The sequence below is a fragment of the Terrapene carolina genome, unplaced genomic scaffold (assembly GCF_002925995.2).
Source record: "Terrapene carolina triunguis isolate 2854851 unplaced genomic scaffold, T_m_triunguis-2.0 Scaffold232, whole genome shotgun sequence".
Classification (NCBI taxonomy): Eukaryota; Metazoa; Chordata; order Testudines; family Emydidae; genus Terrapene; species Terrapene triunguis.
The window spans coordinates 1,656,668-1,675,184 of record NW_020664583.1 but is presented as its reverse complement, the minus strand read 5'-3'; the positions used below and the strand labels follow the sequence as shown (position 1 = coordinate 1,675,184).

Genomic DNA, 18,517 nt, shown 5'->3' with positions numbered 1-18,517 from the left:
CGGGCCGGCGCTGCTGGGGCCTGTGCCGGGCCGGGCCGGGGGTGCTCGGCCGGGGCTGGGCCGGCGTGCTAGGCTGGAACCAGGGCCGGCGCTGCTGGGGCCCGAGCCGGGCCGGGCCGGCGCTGCTGGGGCCCGAGCTGGGCCGGGCGTACTCGGCTGGAACCGGGGTCGCCGCCCTGGGGCCGGACCTGGGGTCGCCACCCTGGGGCCAGAGCCGGGGCCGGAGCCACTGGGGCCGCCGGGAGCCGCTCGGCCCGGGCCGGAGGGAGCCGCTCGGCCAGGGCCGCACCTCCCCGGAGCTCTCCTCCTCGCGCCCCCCCGCCCCAGCTTACCTGCTGCTGCCTCCCACTTGCCCCTGCTTCTTTTCAGACTTCCCGCGAAGATCTGATTCGCGGGAAGCAGGGGAGGGGGAGGAGCAGGTGGGCGGAGCGTTCAGGGGAGTGGAGGAGGGGGAAGACAGCTGCGGGGCCGGACAGCGTGGTAAGGCTGCAGGGGATGGGGGGAGCCGGGAAGGGGCTTTGGGTGCCCAGCGGCACTTGGCCGCCGCCGCTTTTCTGCCTATAAATAGCCGACCGGGGGGAAATCCCGGACATTTTTAGATTTTTAAAAATCCCCCCCGGACAGCTATTTATAGACCGAAAAGCCAGACATGTCCGGGGAAATCCGGACATATGGTAGCCCTAATGTAACTGTAAAGTGCAGTATGCAGTCACACTGCCTAGCTTAATCTGCAGTGAATATACAGTATGGCACCAATGAGTAGCAACCAGTAGCAGCCCTGCCACATTCATTATACAGTAAAGTAAAGCAATCAGTGAGCAACCATCAGCCATGACTCATTCACAAAGCAGTTGCTGGAAGGTGCAGTAACTAGTAAATAGCCCTGCCACATTCATTATACAGTAAAGTAAAGCAATCAGTGAGCAACCATTAGCCATGATTCATTCACAGAGCAGTAGCTGGAAGGTGCAGTAACTAGTAGCCCTGCAACATTCACCATACTTAACTATAGTGAAGTCAGGTGCTAAGGAGTCACTCCCCTTAGGCATCTCTGCAGGAGAAGGGATACATTGATTCTGCTCTCCTACAAAGTTCCTAAGCTCCTTTAGCATCTAGATGCTCTTGCACTGAATAAGGCCGGTCTCTTTATATTTAATTTACTCTTAAACTACCAAGGTGTGGTGCAGCCCTATTTCCTTTCGAATGTGGAGACACCTATTAAAAACTTCAGTCACTGCATCAAATAAACCTACTATACATGTTCCAATGCTGGTTTTCAAATCCTTCTAACTCAGCCAAACCAAAACCAATTTTCACTGGGATACAGCAAACACCTCTATTGCCCAAGGGCTATTTCCCTGCCAAATTATAGCCTTTTGCACCATCCCACTTTGACACTAGCCAGACAATCCCAAAGTCACAAATACATATAAATATGATATTTTTATATATCGAATGTGATAGATCAAGCATTAGCACAATCTAATCCTAATCCATGGAGTCACGGGGGACAGTGCTTTGGAGGACAGCCAGTCCTATCTTCCACCTCTGCCCCCTAAAATTCTAGGGAACCCATTTCAAGCAAAATGCATCTATACGTTTCTGTGGAGTAGGAGAAGTGGTACAGAGGCAGCATTCCACCCATTCCAGACCAATGGGATTATCTGACCACTAAAGGGATGCTCTGGCCAAAATTGTTAGCTCATGCTTTTTTAATATATATCATTATGCAGCTAATGCACCTCTCATTACATACACCACTGGGAAGTCATTAACTTAGAGAGGGCTTTCTTGGGTAAAGCTTAGTGATTTTTATAAATATATAAAACAAACCAATCTTATTTGAAAAGGGGAGATTCCACAAATAGGCAATTCAAGACTTGATGTTTTTAGTAATATTACAATCCCCCTGTCCTTTGGGTATTCAGTTTCAAATTTAAGTGCAGAAAAAGTAATCAGACATGATATGAGAGTTTTATTCCATGGGAATTGGCATATGCCCCCAAAGGGCATTCATTACCACCTCAATTACTTCACCTCTGAAGTATTCATAGCCATATCAAGCACTGTACACACACACACGAATTACATATTAGACCAGCCATTTTCTCTCTTTGGCCCTAGGGATCCAAGCAATGGGCTGTTTTGAGCCATTTTACATAAGTTATCTGGAATTCCATAGCCCTGGTTCCAGACAGGTCTGGACTAACTATTGGATGGGTTTGAGATCCAAAAGTTTGATGTACAAAATCTTGTTTGGGCTAAGAGAAATAAACTGGCAACAGATTTAGCTTCTAGCCTGGCGGGCAAGTATAAGAATATTAGGATGGAAGAATAGATCTTCAAGACAGGTCTAGTCCCTGTGGGTTTCTGCTCACAGGAATTAGATTTTCCACAAGGAGTTAGAATGCTTGCAGTTGCATTAGCAGCATACTACCTTAGAAAGGTGAGAAATAACAGGCTGTAGTTGATTTGCCAACAACTTCAGTTTTAAGAGAAGCCTAGGTTTTATTAGAAGCATTGGCTCAAGAAAGCAACCAAGTATGGAGTTAGAAGACTCTGGATTCCCAGCCTGTTTTTAATATGAAAGGCTCTGTGTGAGAGAGAAGCAGGCTCCTGAAAGGGAACAGATTACTGCAGTTAACTGAAAACCCAAGAGTCAAATTCCTCAGTTTAGGAATATAGGGTGAATTAGGCCTTTTGGGGTCAGCCTGGTGGTTGGCAAACATAATTTAGCCACGTGATTGGCCTGGAGAGAGGGTGAGGTTCCCAAGCACTAGGTGATATTTGGTGAAGAAAGGATGTGTGGGTGGAAGAACCAAGACAGCTGCAGTCAGTGAATCGAGTGAAGCAATTATAACATCAGTAGGAATGTATGCAGGGGCTCTGAAACTTCAGAACTGCCAAGGTAGGGCATGCATTAGGGAAACTTGAGTAAGGAGAAAATGCTAGCAAGTTTTCTGGAAAGCTTCATTTAAGATAATGGCATTTCCTTGTAGATGGGGAGATATATAGGGAGGTGGACTGCAGAAATACTGGTGGTGGTGTGACAAGGGAGTTGGATGTGATCTGTGATTAAACCAAAGCCCTGACAACATGAAAACAAATTGCAGTCCTACTTTAGCCTGCAGGTATGGAGGTGACTAAGGACCTACAGATATTCTGTTTAGAATTCATAGCTAGTTTTACATATTGAATCACCAGCTCCCATTTTCTTTTCCTGTAAGTAAAAGACTGGATTGTTCTCATACATATAACCCCTTACTTTAGGTTAAAAAATAAATAAATCCATCTCCCTCCCAGCTTTCTTCTGCCAGTGTGTGAGCAGACAGTGCTTCTCTCCCCACCCCCACCCTCCCTCTCACTCTCCCTAAAAGAAGGATAATACCAGCAGGCATGTCTAACATAGAGCAATTTGTTTGGGTTTCAGTTCTCTAACAGGAATTACATGATTGGTTTCATTCAGTCCTCCAGAAACAACCATTGGAGGCCTGTGCCCACACCACAGAACTCCATAGATAGAGAGGATGTAAACCCCAGAGATCCCTGCCTCGAGTGCAGAGAATGGGGAATATTTTTCTCCATTGCAGCATTCTATCCTGCTTCCACAGGAACTGCACCATCCATTTGGGGTTTTGCATATGGGGAGGAGGCAGGTAACATTCCCCTTACCAATGCCACAGAAAACACGCACCGTCTCCACACAGTGTGGAGCACCACATGTCCTGATGTCACACAGAGGAAGGTCTGAGCTGCATCAGCATTGCACTGGAACACTATGGAGGAAACTCCTCAAGGTGAACCTTCCAGAGTTTGCAGCCCCCTGTGCAGGCTTCCCAGCTATCACAGGAAAGACTGACATTGCCCCAGTGAGATACAATGCTCTGTACAATGCAAATATCAATACACTTTCCATATGATCACAGTTGTCATAGGGCAGATTGGACTTTCATGTGTAGTTCAGGAGATGAGAACTCTGACCGACTCATGATCCAGGAGTTTTAAAGTGATCTTCCTAAGTGTGGAGGTCCCTGTTTCTCCTTGTGAAATTCTCCTCTCCTTCCCAATCCTTGTATTAATGTTTATAGTAAACTGTATTATTGTATCAGCTCCTCTTGTGACAAGCAGATTTTGGCCCATTCATACTATGCATTCATTTTTAACCCCCCTTCTTCTCATCTTGAAGTTTGTAATACAGAACAATTAGAGTGTCAGATCCGTCATGTCCCCTTTTATTTATGCAGCTAACGCAGACATAAAGCAACTTTGCACAGCTGCTTAGGATAGAATACTGTTGCTTGAAACACATAAAAATTACAATTTCTAGGTTCCCATGAAATTCCAATCATTAGTGGTAACATGTATTTTCAGTTTTAAAATCAAACACAAATCTTTCTGAAGAAAAGTAAGTTTTGCAAGGATTGTATTTTACACTCACCCTTTAATAGATTCTAGGGTTTTTTTTCTCTCTGGGCAGAAGGCAATAATTTCTTGATCATTCTTAAAAAAATTAAATAAAGCACAGCTATTTTGTCCAGAGATTTAACATATTACTGTACATTTTGAAAAATATTAGCGATGGGCCCAAGACAAAGCTTGGATCCAGAGCCTAATGTTCCCAGAGGGTGTTCTGCTCCAAAGCTTTTGTTCAGGCCCATCTCTTCCTCTGGACAAGAATATGTTGAAAGCAATACTGCCAAATACATATCCTATTTTGAAAAGTTAACTATTACATGCTAGATGGGATAGAGTGAAGTAATTTTTTTCCCATTATGTTTTTGCTAACCCTCTTTCATTTCACTTAATGAAACAGCTAAAACTATAGTCAGTGTCTCACTTCGATACTCAAACACAGTGGAATTTTGCTGATGCTGGTTTCTAAACTGCAGGGGAATGTCATTGAGTTGCAACTGGAAAAGACTAAGTTCTTTCCTAACTTACATTCAGGTAACTATTGAAGTCTCCTTAGTATCTCATTGAATACACAGGTGTAACAGAGGGCAAAATTTGGCCCACTGGGCACAATCCTGCATGCATTAATTTCTGTGGGAGGAGGAGTAAGCCCACTTTATGCAGAGATTAAGTCAAAGCATTCATTCATGAGCTCAAAAATACGGGGAAAGGAATGAGGAAGGAAGAAGAGTTTTAAAATCTAAATTGAAAAAGTGATACAGTCAGTGTGATAGAGAAAAGGTTGTTCAAGATAGCAGGATTTGAAGGGAAAAGGCCTCACATGAGCTATGGTGAGGTTTTGGGAAGGCAATTTTTGGAAGAAAAGACACCCTCCTGTTCATGTTATATAGTGGTAACCTCATGCTGAAAAGAGAGAGGTGTTTGTTTGTTTTTTAAATTACACCAAAACTGAGTTCTTGTATAACAGGATTCATGTGTCATGACCAGCAATAACTAAACTAGACTTGATTTTACCTGGAGAAAATTGAAGAGCATGTTTTAAACCCCAAACTAAATGGAGAGCTTTCATTGGAAACATAGGTAGACTCAGTGTAACTGTGCTGCTCTATTTTTACGTCTCTTCTTTTTTTGTATTTATCTTCCAGAGTGGATCACTTAAGGAACCAGAGCCAAACAAAATCCCACCTCAGCGACCACCACCTCAAGGTTGTTTACAGTATATTCTCGACTGTAATGGCGTTGCAGTAGGACCAAAACAAGTCCAGGCTACTTAAATAATTGACAGTAAAAGCAGGGGTTAAAGCCAAAAACCAACCTTAAAAGCAAACATACCAGTTTATGTGCAGTTTTTGCATTGTTTCAGTGCTGACCTGGACTGTGTTTTTTCTATGCAGTGTCAACTATACTGTCTGGTTGTTTACCTGTTCATGTCTGTGCTTGTAATGCTTACCTATGTTTCTCTGTATAACTTGTGATTTCAGGGCTGTTGTCAACAGTGTACAAAGAATTGTGCCTCTACAGAGTCCAGTGCGACTGTATATTATGGATGGTTAGACAGTATTTTTTAAGTATTATATATTGTGGGGTAAACAACAACCCAGGTTCAGATTTAAATACTTTTGCTTAACTCTGTGAGTGTGTGCGTGTGATAGTCGTAATTTTATTTTTGCATGACTAACATTGATAGGTGATTCAGATAGATATTCTACAAGATATAATTTAACATATTTGTTGATTGAGGCTTTTTTAAAATAATTTTATAAAGTTTGTTAATATTTGAATTTTATTTATAGGTAAGATGTAGAACTCTAGTGTTTTAGTGATTCCATAAAACAAGAGACTTCTTCCCAGGAACATTTAAATATCCTGTATTTTACATACTGGTGTTCATATTTTTAATTAATTCTGCATTAAATTATTAGCTACAAAGCTATGTAAATGGGCCACCTACGTGCAATATCTCAGTGAAAATGTGAGTATTTAATGTATCTCAGTTCAATTAAGTAGTTTCTTTTGTTGTGGTTCTGAATTAGTCATTTGTGGTTTCTACAAAAACCCAAGACAAATGTTACCCCAAAATTCTTTACCTAGCTAAAAAGGTTAAACTAATCTCACGGTGTTTGGTGGGAAGTGTCTGCAGGATTATTGAGCCCCCTGAAATGTCTTGTTTGCTAAATATCGGGACTTCAACTGGTATCATTCTGCATAGTTCCACTGACTTCAATAGAGCTGGGTTGATTTACACCAGCTAAGGCTCTGTCCCATTAACTGTAACATGAAACAAATAGATAAGTAATTTACTTCCTCATCTCAGTGCCACTATTTTCACTGAAATATCAGGATAGACATTAAATAATTCTATCCCAGGATTAACCACAAAACAGGGCCTTATCTTTATTCATAACTCAAAATGCAAAAAGACCTGAGAGGTTTGACTTTTGCCAGACTTTCTATAGCCATAATTGCTTATGACTTTCACATAACCAATTTACTCTTCAATATCACAAGCAATATCCAGGCAGGCCATTGAACTGTTATGAGATATCTAGCCTAGGAACACAACCTGCACTATTCTAGCATACTGTAAAACTTAGTTGTAAGCAAGGCACAGCACTGTATTTTGTCATTTAGACAAAGACAAATAGTGGTCACTAGCTTAATACAAACAAGATTGTTTTCCTTAAAAAAAAAAAATTATGTTCTACTTTTAATTTTCCCTACAAACACTGCAAAAAAAATAACAACAAAAAAAACAACTCAGCATTGTGAGCTTTCTTAATTGTAAAAGCAGGCTGGCAAGATGAGAATTTATATATGCATTATTAGCTATTTAAATGTTAATGGTGAATGCTATTGTTTACTGACGATCAGTAAATTACATGAAATTTTGCTTTAGTGATCTATGTTTTTCTGGATCAATGATCTTTCTGATGACGACATTGGCTATTTTTGTTGTGTATGGAGAAAACACGCTTAAGATCAGGTTCACAAATTCTTACCTTCAGATATCATAGATGAGAATAAAGCATACTACCCTGGGGTGAAGAAATGAATCTGTTAACCAAGTGATTTTTATTTAAAGCAGTAGGTGTTGTTTTGCATGTAGTAGTGTGAGTAATCACAAGTGCTTTTCATGTGACATTTGTGAGTTGTATGTGCAGAGTGCAAAGAAAAGATTTGCATTTCAGGTAGGACTTCAGCTTGTTGATTGTAAAAGTTAGAGGGGCACATACCTATTACTTCATACCACAGAGAAGCAGCAAGTCAAAATGTCTCTGCATGCAAGCATGCTTAGGTGCAAGTTTGTGAGTAACAGGGAACAGATGTTTTACAGTGTAGGATTAATGTTCAGATTTTATTTATTTCTTTATTTGGTAAAAGTTTCTTTCATGATTGTTGCCTTTTTGTACAACCCAGCTGCAAGAAAGTGAGCAAATGCTGGAAGTGTGATTGCAGTATATCTTTTATGTGAAATATCTTGTACAGCTTAATGTGCAATAAAAGAAAGTTACATCTGTCTTCAGTGTAAAGTTTCTGGCATTCAAGCCACTATCTGTAAGTGGGAGGAGGAGGGGAATATTTGTTTTCCAGTACTGAGTGAAGGGAGGCTAATAAGTAAATGAGTATCGTTAAGATGTTGCAAGACTGTTACCACTTTTGAGGTTTCCTAAAAAAGTCATAAAAATTTACAAAAGTCCCATTCCCTAGTATTAAGGAGATGTTCCTTACCTTTCTACAACACAAAATATTGAATAATCCTAGTTGTGGCAAACTTTTTGAAGCACTAGTATGTTCTGTTCTTCCACACACACAATCTTATACAGTAAGTGGAAAACTAGCCATGGCTATTTGTCTATTTAAAAAGAAAGCTAATGGCATATTGTGCTGATACCATTTCTTCCAGATATAGAAGTGTTTTCTTTTCTGAGGACTAAAAAGAGGATGAGAGATCTTACACAGACATTAAATCTCTTTGTAAGAGGACTTAAATTCTGACATTTTCAAAACAGCTAGATTAATAGGCTTGTCTAATGTTCATGGTCCATTCTGCACAGATCCTGACTGAAAGATTCTTTAATCAAATCTATCAAAAAGTTTTGTCTCTGTCCCTGCCTCCGTTTCATTCAGATGTGCTATATGAGCTATGTGACATGTGAGGGTAACGATTCTGCTGTAACTGCTAATTCATCAAAAGCGTCCCAGTGAAAACCACATGTAGACACCTGACACTACATAAAGTGCACTGCCTCCTGACTGAGATCTGACTGAGTACATTTTCAGTCAGGAAGCCTCAAAACCAACAGTCTGATGATACAGCATCTTTTCAAAAGCCTGCTGATCAGCTCTGTCATGGATTTCACAATTTAGGTTTCTGCCTCATATGCTATTCCCATACTTTTTATAATGCTGTTCTATTTGCCAGCTCATAGTCTAGTCAGTAAAAGCAAAAACTCAGACTCCTTGGTCACTAAGAATAAATTAGTGATGACTTTTTCAGGTCTCTCTGTATTCTGTTCTTAGATATTTCACTACAAAATCTAATAAATTACCAGAAGTCTCCAGTCAGTGTCATTTTAAAGTTATTTTACTGCTGTAAAGGTAACCTGTAAATGGAATAATATAAGCAACTATGGAGATAATGTTAAAGCTTTGGCTCTTCAACAGTACTGTAGTAACATCACATAAAAACAATAGATGAATCAGCTGCACTGGTGAACTATCAGAATATAGCTAAACCACTCACTGAACCAGACCAGATTTATCCCAGGGATGTTTGGCTATTTGGATCTCATAGTAATTTTAGGGCTGGAGTGTAAAGGTGGTATAAGGAATGTATTAATGTATCAGTTGTGGTAAATAATACTGACTATACTAAGTTGGTGGTCCATATTAGCAGAATATTGTCTCAACACAGAATTTGACAGATTCCAGGATTATTTTTTAAGTGTTGGATATAAAATATAATATAGGTTCTTTGATACTGTAACATTATGAAGTTTTTCTTGTACTGAACTTAGGGGGCCCAGTACAACCCCAAGGAACGCAATCACAAAGCCAGGAGCCATTGCAACCACAGCGCATGTTCCCCCCGGGGCAGTCAGCAAAGCCCTCAACTTCCCAGCCACAGCGTCCACCTGGCCCTACAACTCAACAACCACATGCCCAGGGTCAAGGTATTTCCAGCGCCGGGTTATCAATGGAAGTGGAGCCAGAGCCACAACCTGCTCCACAGCAGAAACCTCAGTCTCATCCACAGCTTAAGTAAGATATTTGTTTCTCTCCCTCCCCCGCCATATAATTGTATTTTGTTTCCATCACAGTAGCTTGGGTGCCTGTCTAATATATAGCAGCAAAGCAGAACATGTGCTTTTGACTGTAAAAAGAGGTCAATTCAGGGAGTCATACCCACATCCTAAATGCTGTAAATGCAGAATTTCATATAATACCTGCACATTTTCAGCTCAAACCAAGGTTGGTTTGAGGAGGCATCATCCTCTCATTTCTTTTTTTCTCCTTTTTTATATCATTGACTCATGATTTGCATGCACTGTGAGTAAAGCTGCACAGAAAAAAGGAAGTCTTATCTGTTTAAACTTTTAACCTTGCAATCACTCAGACAGCTAAAGATTTCAGTTTCAAAAGGCCTATATGAAAAATAATCCAAATTAACATTCTACACAGATGCAATAGTTAGTAAGATGGGTTTCTTTGCAATACTGTTTCTTTCAAGGTTATACACTGCTGCTTGAACATACAGTACAGGTAACTCAAACAAACCATCTCCCTTACAGAAACAGTCTGAAACCTAACCAAGGTTTTCCTGACATTCTTTTTAAATAGTTATTATATACACATGATTTTCTAACTCTCCCCATTAATTTGTACCTCTGCTCCCAATTTACATCTAAATAGATTTATAGTTTTCCTTTCCAAGATATATCCAGTTTTCTCTCATCAAATATAACTTTTAAAAGGCAATTAGTTTTTAGTTGGCAAGATTTCAAAACTAGAGATATAGTATGGCATTAACCCTGTCAGGGGTAAAATTAGTTTATGCAACTTTCCAAGAAGCAACTTTACTCCAAACAGATTTCAGTACATAATAAAATGCCTTGCCTTTGGGATTAACTGTACTGTAGATATTTGCATGTGCGTGCTTTGTAGTCACCCACAAACTGTTGCCTAACATGTGCATGCAAGTTATTAATCTGTGAATAAATATTTAATTAGGCCATTTATTTTGTGTTACTAATCAAGTCAATTGCTGCTTCACCTCCCTCATTCCACCTTTCATTAGTGCAAACACAAATGTTTATCAGTCATTAATCCATCTATAATGTATTAAAAGCCTGAAATGTATGCAGCACTGCTTGTTTTAGAGGTGGATAAGTTGCAAGCCACAGAGTATGAGCCAATATGAAATAGAGAAGTGTATTGCTGCTGTATCACAGCCAAATATCAATCTCCTACTGAATTCTATTTGAGATCTGATAAGATAAACACTTGACAGAGTTCATTTCATTCCCAAAAAGTTAATTATCTTTACTAATTAAGCAATGGATACTTTTTTGAAAGGCTTACACATTTAGGGTGTTTTAGATAGATAGATATGATGTTTTGCTTTAAATTTAAGCTACCCTTTTAAAAAGTTATTCCACTTGAAGTTCTATGAATTGGACACAGTTTTAAACTTCAAACTTTATCCTTCATGTATGCTAAAGTATATTTTATTCACTATTTCACAGAGACTTATGCTATAGTTAGTGTTAACACCACAAAAAAGAAAAAGACAACATACAATAGAACCTCAGAGTTACAAAGACCTCAAGAATGGAGGTTGTTCATAACTCTAAACAGTTTGTAACTCTGAACAAAACGTTATGGTTGCTCTTTCAAACATTTACAACTGAACATTGACTTAATACTGCTTTGAAACTTTATTATGCAGAAGAAAAATGCTTCTTTTAACCATTTTAATTTAAATAAAACAAACACAGTACTTCTGGTTCCAAATGAGGTGTGTGGTTGACTAGTCAGTTCGTACCTCTGGTGTTCGTATCTCTGAGATTCTACTGCAGTTAGGCTAATTGCTTGCAGTAAATACATAAGCACTGACAGATTGTGGGGGTTTTTTTAAATCAAGTGCATTCACAAAACAGAAGTTTCATCAAGTCACAATTAAGAATTAAACATCCAATAAATCATCAGACGAGATTACAATTTTAGGGCTCAATTCTTCAAATGTACTGACATGCCTCTTTCTCCTTGTGTCAATAAATGTTTGCAGCCTTAAGGAACGTAATTGTGCCTTATTGATACTCATCTTGAATTCAGGTTTCCCTGGCTTTGAATTTGACTTAATAGGCCCAATTCTTCTTTACTCCAGTTTTATGCACTAGGAGCTACTGAAATTAATGGGATTACTGTTGGGGGAATAAAATGTGAAACGGGAATCATGCTCAATATTCCTCTCATTTCTGTTTTGTTGGTGATTTAGTATCCTTTCGATTCATACAATAATATAAGCTGTTTTATTATTAAGCAACCTATTCTATTAAGTATAGTTGATATAGCCTACTTCTCAGACTAAAGTATAGAGAGAAAGTGCTGTATTCAGCGGTTCTATATGCTGTACTTGACTCTGTTTGTCTCTGCTTGTCCATCTTTGTTTGAACATGTAAGTTGTTTTCCATCCCATAAATGCTTCTCCTGTTTACACAGCATATAGTTTGTATGGATATAGTATATGTACATATGGAAGCTGACTACAATGTGAATACCAACCATGTTGCTTTTGTCTTGCAGCAAATCACAGTCTTTGACAAATGCCTTCAGTTTCACAGAATCATCCTTCTTTCGATCATCCGTGAACGAGGATGAAGCAAAAGCTGAAACCATCCGAAACTTGAGGAAGTCCTTTGCTAGCCTTTTTTCTGATTAGCCATTTGAAGATCAGTTTCATGCAGTTGCATATGGCATATAGACTAGAACCTACAGTGAATATTATTTAGTATTTATATCCCCGTGACCCATCCTCCATTACTGTTCCAAGCAATATGTTAATCTTTAAAAAGGTCTATGAGGAGATACAATTCAGGTACACTGTATAAAATCTATATAATATGAGAGGAAAAGCTATATTAGTAGTAGTACAAAATGCTTAATTTTATGGTCTTTGTCACTTGTAACATTGTGGCCTTACTATGACTGCACTATATCATCCTATTGGATACTCCTTTGTGGAATTGTTGTAATAAAGCATTGTGTTATGGGTTTCCCCTTGTTTTACCCATCTCCAGTGCTTTGCAATGCATGTTTATGTTATGAGTGAATGTTTTGTACTGCAAGGATATAGTCTTAACCTGACTTGTTCTTGCCTCAGATTGTTATGAGGCAAATCATATTCATGTTTCCTGTTGTCAAGCCACTTTACTGTTGTGAGAAATTAAAGCAGTTTTTTTCCTCCTTTGACAACCTTTCCATCAACCAACTATAGAGTTCTGATGTATTTGCTGAGAGTTATCACTAGGCTAAAACAGTGATGTCATGAATAGAGTATGTGTATGTACTATTGTATCCTCATAGGTCTATTGAACATTTATTTCCTATTGTTAATTTAATAGTGATCTCTGAGTTGTAAAGTAACATGCATGGCCTAATAATGTTACCAATATTTTTCTGTACCCCTTCTAATAAATGCAAAGCCCTGTGCTTGGTAAAGAGAAGCTTTGAAGAACACTGATTTCAGCAATTAGGTGTACCATGTTTTGACTTTAGTTGTCCATTAGGGTGACCAGACAGCAAGTATGAAAAATCGGGACAGGGGGTGGGGGGTAATAGGAGCCTATATAAGTAAAAGACCCAAAAATCGGGACTGTCCCTATAAAATTGGGACATCTGGTCACCGTATTGTCCATCTGTGTTTGTAAAATATTTGGACAACTAGGTCATTGCCATCAGAAACTAACATGTCAAATTATCAGTTAATCATGAACCAAGAGAAACAATGTGGTAAAAGTACAACTCACAGGAATGGAGCTTAGTTTTTCTAAGAGATTATGCATATTGAAAATATTGCTCTGACTTGCTGTAACAGAAGTGGTCCTACATATTGGGATAACAGCAGCATTTCTAAATGTTCAAGTCAATCTGAAGCAGATTAAATCATGTCTAGATGAGCACTAGTCCAAGTTAGCACTGTGCTCCTCTCTAAAACAAGTTACATACAACAGAGTGTTCCGTGGCAGGGAACATGTGTGTTTCCTTTCCCTTGTTTGTCCTGATGTAACGTTAACACTTAAGAAGGGAAATAAGTGTCAGATGGTTTCCTTTTTTCCCAGAAAAAACAAGGTACTTGCTTCCAGATCCTCAAGCTCCTATTTTTTCATGTTCATATAAAATTAGGCTTAATACCACAAGGGTTAGAATCAGCAAAAAGATTCAGACAGATTTAGATATACCTGGCCAAAGGTACATCCCATCCCAAACATAACCCCGCTTACTCCAGTTACATTAGGGAAGGATTTGGCTCACCATGCACATATTTAGGGAACTGAAGTTATAATTCTAGAGTTATAATGTTATCACAAAGTATAGGGCTTTATATAAAAGTATCTATCTAGCTCCTTGCTTACTTGTGACCTGGGAGAGTAGAAGAAGAAGGGACCACTGCAATGGTAGTTTGATTAGTCTGGGTAAACTGTGTATTATACTCCGAGCTCTCTGCAGCTGCATAGGCCAAAAACTGACTGGTAAGATGCTCTATACTCTTTAGCAAAGATTATTGGTTACCACACTGACTCTTATTGTATACCAGCATCTTCCTAAATGATTTACATTTGGCCTCTTAGTGTCACTGGCTATTAAATTATTAATGAAAAGAAGGGTTCCTTAAAAACTACAGATCTGAGGAGTGTTCTAACATCTACTGTTGTACAAGGAAATGTACAAGGAAAGCAATAAATACAGGATTTTTAGGGGGTTGTTTTGTTTTTTTTAGTTAACTCTCCACATCACCCTCAAATGAAGGTGGCAGATAGAATCTACTTAAATAGATTTGTTCTAGACTTCAATTAGTATTACCCACTGATGTGGGTTCACATCAGATCTGCTCTCACTTCTGTTATAGACTTAGAAAAAACATAATAAAAGTGTGAATTAAAAAACAGAAAAAAACCATATATGCATCAGCTACATCCTTCAGATGCCAGAAACTTAACAGGCGCAGCTTTTCCTGACTTCATACAACTGAGGGACCATTTTCAGGCTAAAGTCAGGTAGGCAGCGGGTGAAGAAAATGGGAAAGTGTCTGCTAACCTACAGAGAAAGAATAGTGAAAAGACTTAAAAATATATAATCAAGATTTAATCCTATTATTTGTCCATTACCCAAAATGTGACAGGCACTTACACAAATAAAATAGACAAGCTTCATATTCTTGTGCATCCTTCCTTGAAATACAATTCATTTTCCTAAAGAAAATGGAGTATAATGTCAGCCCAAGAAGATGTAAGCTGTTTTGTTCATTATCTGTATTATGATACCACGTAAAGGCCCCAACAGAGATCAGGGCCCATTGTGCTGTACACACATCCAGTAAGAGACAGTCCTTACTCTGGAAAGCTTACAAGTAATATTAACCCAATTTTTACAAATAACGAACCATTTGTCACTATTTTTAAAAATTAAATTAGGAGGTGCTCGAATACTATAGCAAAGATGGCCAACAAAGTACCTAGATATATTTACAGGCAGTTTAGGGGTTTAAGTAAGTAAAGTATCAGATGGGTAGCTGTGTTAGTCTGGATCTGTAGAAAGCAACAGAGAGTCCCACTTCGTCAGACGCATTCACCCACGAAACCTTATGCTCCAATATATCTGTTAGTCTTAAAGGTGCCACGGGACACTCTGTTGCTTTTTAAGTAAGTAAGTAAGTAAGTAAGTTTCTCAATTATCAAAGTATCCATTGTAAAGCTAGGATACAAATGTATAAAGGTTCTCATTTGCCCCAAAGCAGTGATTATTTTGTTCTTACTTTGTGTAGTTGTTAAAAAGGAAAATTTACAAGCTATTAGCATTTTGCTATTGCTTTGCCATAGTCTTGCGTAAAACGAAGTTCATTTACTTGAAAGTGTTTATGGATTCTGTAACAGATTTTAGAGGCTTGAGTTTTATTAGCTCTCTGAGTTTATATCTCCTACCAACCTAAAACAACAATTTATGAAGTGTACATAAAGCACAGATTTGGCCTCCCATGTTATTGAGATTGTCAGCAGATCTAAGCCTCTTCAACAATACTGGACTTCTTTTTAGTGAGTGATCCTGTTCGGAGCTTGGTAATGAGATTAGATATGGAGACTTGTATCTCTAATTCACTAAGTTTTTACCTATAAAAAGTGTTATTGGACAGCTGTTTATTCATCAATGTAAAATGATTTGGTGATCTTAGTACGCACAGCAGCTGTCTGCATCACAGTTGGCACCCTATTTGGATTCTCAGCTAAGGACTGACTGGCTATGGAAAGCTGAACTACCATGCTCCCTTCAAATCAATGTTGAAACATGTTAGTGGGGAAGTTCGAACTACTTCTGCTAATATACTAGCTAGCGTGAATGTATAGCACTGCATTTTGCTGGATTGAATGGCAGACCTGATCAAGTGTCTTGTGTAGTGGCAACAGAACTCAAAGAATAGAAGCCCTAATGCTAAAAGAGTGGCGATTTCCCTTTACTTCAAGGGGCATGCACTTAGGAAGCAGAAAGCCTCTAGTTCTTTCCCTTTTTCTGTGGGTCATGAATTCTGTGTACTAGTTCTGTGGCTAAGTAGAGGGCTTCAGTTTCCTTGCTACTGGTCAAGCACCTTTCTCCACCACATAGCTGCTCTTTTTAATTAGCCCAATCAAATATAACACCTACAACTTTGCATTTGTTTTGTATTTATTGAACTAAACACCCTTCATTATGCTGCAGTAGTACCAGTTATATGGTACTTTATGAAACACTTTAAAATCTTTGTAATCAATCTAAAAATAAAATTACTAAAGCAAATTAATTACTGCTACAGAGAAAAGTATAGTCATTAAGCATATTTTGGCATTATGCATAATTAGCATCTGTCTAGTTTCAAAAGTGTGTATGTAATACAATATGCATTACAGAGCTCATTAGGTCAGGCCTCACCTTTCTGCTTGAGGCAAAGTTTCACACTCTCATAAAATTCCCTGCCATACTGTACTTGGTTAAAACCAGTTTCCCCACAGGCTGTGTTTTACTTTCTGGAAAAAATGGTGAAACAATCAACTCTGCACAGTGTATCCTCCCACACAGAGTACATACCAGATCACCACTCCACAGTGCAAAAGTTTCTTTATATCTCTGACTGTACCGATGCATTTCACATGCAAGTTGATACATGCCTATGCTCTAGATGTAGAGTTTCAGGTTTAAAGAGATTTTGTTTTATAGAGCGATCTGTAAAACCCTCTAAACAAGACAAAACCAAAAAACTAATGGTGTAAGTTGTTTATAAAATCAGTTCAGTCACTTACCATATTGTCCTATAAGTCATTAGTATTACCTCACTAAACAGCTTGAGCTTTGAATTGAGATACAAGTTGCCAGCTCCAAATTTAAAGACCCAGTTACCCAATACGTTGCTATCTAGGTTTGTACAGTGGCACCCACCACAGTAGAGCGACAGTAGGCCAGCAGTTGCACAACATTGAGCCACCTGGGCAAACTACCCAAGAACCCAAGGGCTGCAACTAATTTGCATAAAAGTTAGTAATGGAGCCAATTGCAGATATGGTCATTTTTACCATGGAGTTTATGAAGCCAGTTGGTCCCAATATACACTGCTCCATTTTACTCCAAGTGGCAGTCCTTTTCACCTTTCAAACAAACAAACACAATACAAAATCTTAGAGTAGGATTTATAAAATTTATTCTGAAGACTGGAATGGACCTACTTCCTCACCGTTAAGTTCTGAGCCACTGCAATGTATTTAAGCAGTTTTATAATAATAGATTATAATTATGTACCAAGAAAACAGATTAACTTTGAAGAAGTAATTTCTCTCTCCAGTAAAGATAGTGAACATAGTGTTAAAGTGTTTTTCAAAAGGCACATATTACTCCCCACACACACACACACCAAAAGAAAAGAGGAAATACCTCCTGTGCAGTCCTGCCGGCCAATTCTGTCTCAATGAGTGGTCACACACAGTAGAAAAATCCTTATAAAGCCCAGTTAGAAAAAGTTGCAGGAGCAGGAGCAGGTTTTGATTCTGGGTATCGTTTAACTTTTCTGCACCAAAAAACAACTCCAGAAGTGATTACTAATTAGACCATATTATAAACTAGACGTTTGCTATGTTATTCTAAAAAAGGCAATGAGTTTTGAGTTATGGAATGCTAACATGTTTCCAACACGGAAACTTTATAATACTTACTTAATTTTTTAAACTAGCCAAAAGTTTTTCTAAAGAAGCTAACTTATGAAATCTTGGGTCAATATTTTCAAAGATAAGTGCCTAAAATTAGGCTTCTAAATCCATATTTAATGAGCTAATAAGTGGCCAGATTTTCAAAACTGCTGCACGCTTTCTTCTGTTCTATGCTTCCCCCTAAGATTGTTCAAACTCATGATGTTAAACTATATTTGAAGTCAGGGAAAGATAAATTAGCCTCTCTCTAATTAAAATACTAAGAGTTTTTATTTACTAATTCTTATTTTACTAAGGAGGCTTCTCAACAGCGTCTCGCTAAAAAAGAAAACAAAAAAGATGCCCAAGTATCAAGAAGTATTTTAACTAAAATAAGCAGTGAGGAAGTTGAGCTGGATTAACTTTCCATCCTGCCTTGAGATAGCCCATTGACAAGAGGGAAATGCCCTCTTCCAGGGATAATGATACATATGTTGTAACAGACTATCTAGATTTAGAAAGTGGAGCGAAAACATCTCTGTGAGAAATGTAAAACATCAGCAAGAAAGTTAAAAATAGTGCAACAAATTAAAACCTGTTACAAGAATTTGAAGTATAATGTATAAAAGACCAAGCATTCAGAGACTTTTTTTTAACATACAGTAGAACCTCAGAGTTAT

The 18,517-nt window shown here is 38.5% G+C and overlaps 1 protein-coding gene across 1 annotated transcript in view; it reads left to right on the top strand.

The window, feature by feature from the left end:
- Positions 1-13,042, top strand: part of SYN2 (synapsin II) — a 204,316-nt gene extending 191,274 nt beyond the window's left edge. Inside the window, 3 exon segments of the mRNA XM_026656697.1 lie at positions 5,559-5,619; positions 9,432-9,675; positions 12,220-13,042. Of these exon segments, the coding sequence (XP_026512482.1) occupies positions 5,559-5,619; positions 9,432-9,675; positions 12,220-12,355 (441 nt within the window). The 3' untranslated portion in view covers positions 12,356-13,042.
- Positions 13,043-18,517: the final 5,475 nt, after the last annotated feature.